The sequence below is a fragment of the Cibotium barometz genome, chromosome 28 (assembly GCF_041138505.1).
Source record: "Cibotium barometz isolate CiBa-2024 chromosome 28, ASM4113850v1, whole genome shotgun sequence".
NCBI lineage: Eukaryota > Viridiplantae > Streptophyta > Polypodiopsida > Cyatheales > Cibotiaceae > Cibotium > Cibotium barometz.
The window spans coordinates 14,289,270-14,290,367 of NC_141073.1; the positions used below are offsets into that span (position 1 = coordinate 14,289,270).

A 1,098-nucleotide genomic window follows, 5' to 3' on the forward strand; every position below is an offset into this window, starting at 1 on the left:
TTAAGATTGGGGAGGCATAATTGCTGAAGTAAAACTTGCCTTACAAATTAAACTCTTTGTGTAACTAATTTCGCTTTTGTTTTTTGAGAGGCACTTGTTTAAAACCTATCTTCAATGACAACAACAACGATGCCACATACTCATCACAACTCTGTTTAAGACAAATTGAATGGTTCTCAACTCTTTACTCCCATTCCACTACCTAGCATTATACAACAACTAGCAACACCTAAATAACTTCCATGTAATTTTTGTCCATTCTTTAATACGCGAAGCTACTAAAAATTACAAATCACAGTGTTTGTTAATTTGTCGCTTTGTGTGGTGCGTATAATTTTCTTAGCAGAGTTTAGGCGTGCATACCTAGTTGTCAAATGTAATAAGCTCAATGAATTGCACAATCTCTCTCTCTCTCTCTCTCACTCTCTCACACACACACACACAAAAGAAGTTGCAAGCTCTCTCTCCCTCTCACACACACACAAAAGAAGTTGCAACTGAAGCTGCTACTTATTGAAACTGTGGCACAACCACAATCCTCCGCAGGAGAATATTGATGTTGTTCTAGTAGACCCTGCGTAGGAGGAGGGGCAGGTTCCCTGAAGATTCAGAGCCAGAAGGCACAATCCAGGAGAATGCAAAACCGGAGTTTGAGCCGATGCCGGTGAGGCCAACATTGGTGGGAGTGAGGAAGAAGTAGCTTTCGCAGCGGGCGCCCGTGGTCTCTGGGCAAGGCAAGGGGACATTACAAGCTCTAGCCAAGTGAAACTCGGTGGCATCGTCATCGTCCACAAAGGAAAGGACAACGGAGCGGTGCCAAGCACTAAATTGCCACCCAAGCTTCTTCTCGGTTTCGGTGTTGGTGACAGTGAAAGCAGTCTCCAAGGTGATGTTCTCGGAGGCGGATGACGAGAGCGCTGTCAACTTGAACTTGTACCCTTCATCGCTCTGGTTGCCCGTGAAAGAAACGGAGGAGCCGAAACCTGCCGTCAATCCCCCTTTGGCTATCAATGCATTGCTGAAAGGAGCCACAAGGTGGTACTCCACATCGAACTGTGCTGGCACGTCGCACACACTCTGAAAGGGGTAGGCATATGC

General features: G+C 45.9%; 1 protein-coding gene across 1 annotated transcript in view; it reads right to left on the reverse strand.

The window, feature by feature from the left end:
- Window positions 1–486: 486 nt before the first annotated feature.
- The window catches only part of LOC147622543 (uncharacterized), a 743-nt gene continuing 131 nt past the window's right edge, over window positions 487–1,098 (reverse strand). Inside the window, exon 1 of the mRNA XM_086822091.1 lies at window positions 487–1,098. This exon is cut by the window's right edge and continues 131 nt beyond it. Coding sequence (XP_086678217.1) covers window positions 565–1,098 — 534 coding nt within the window. The 3' untranslated portion in view covers window positions 487–564.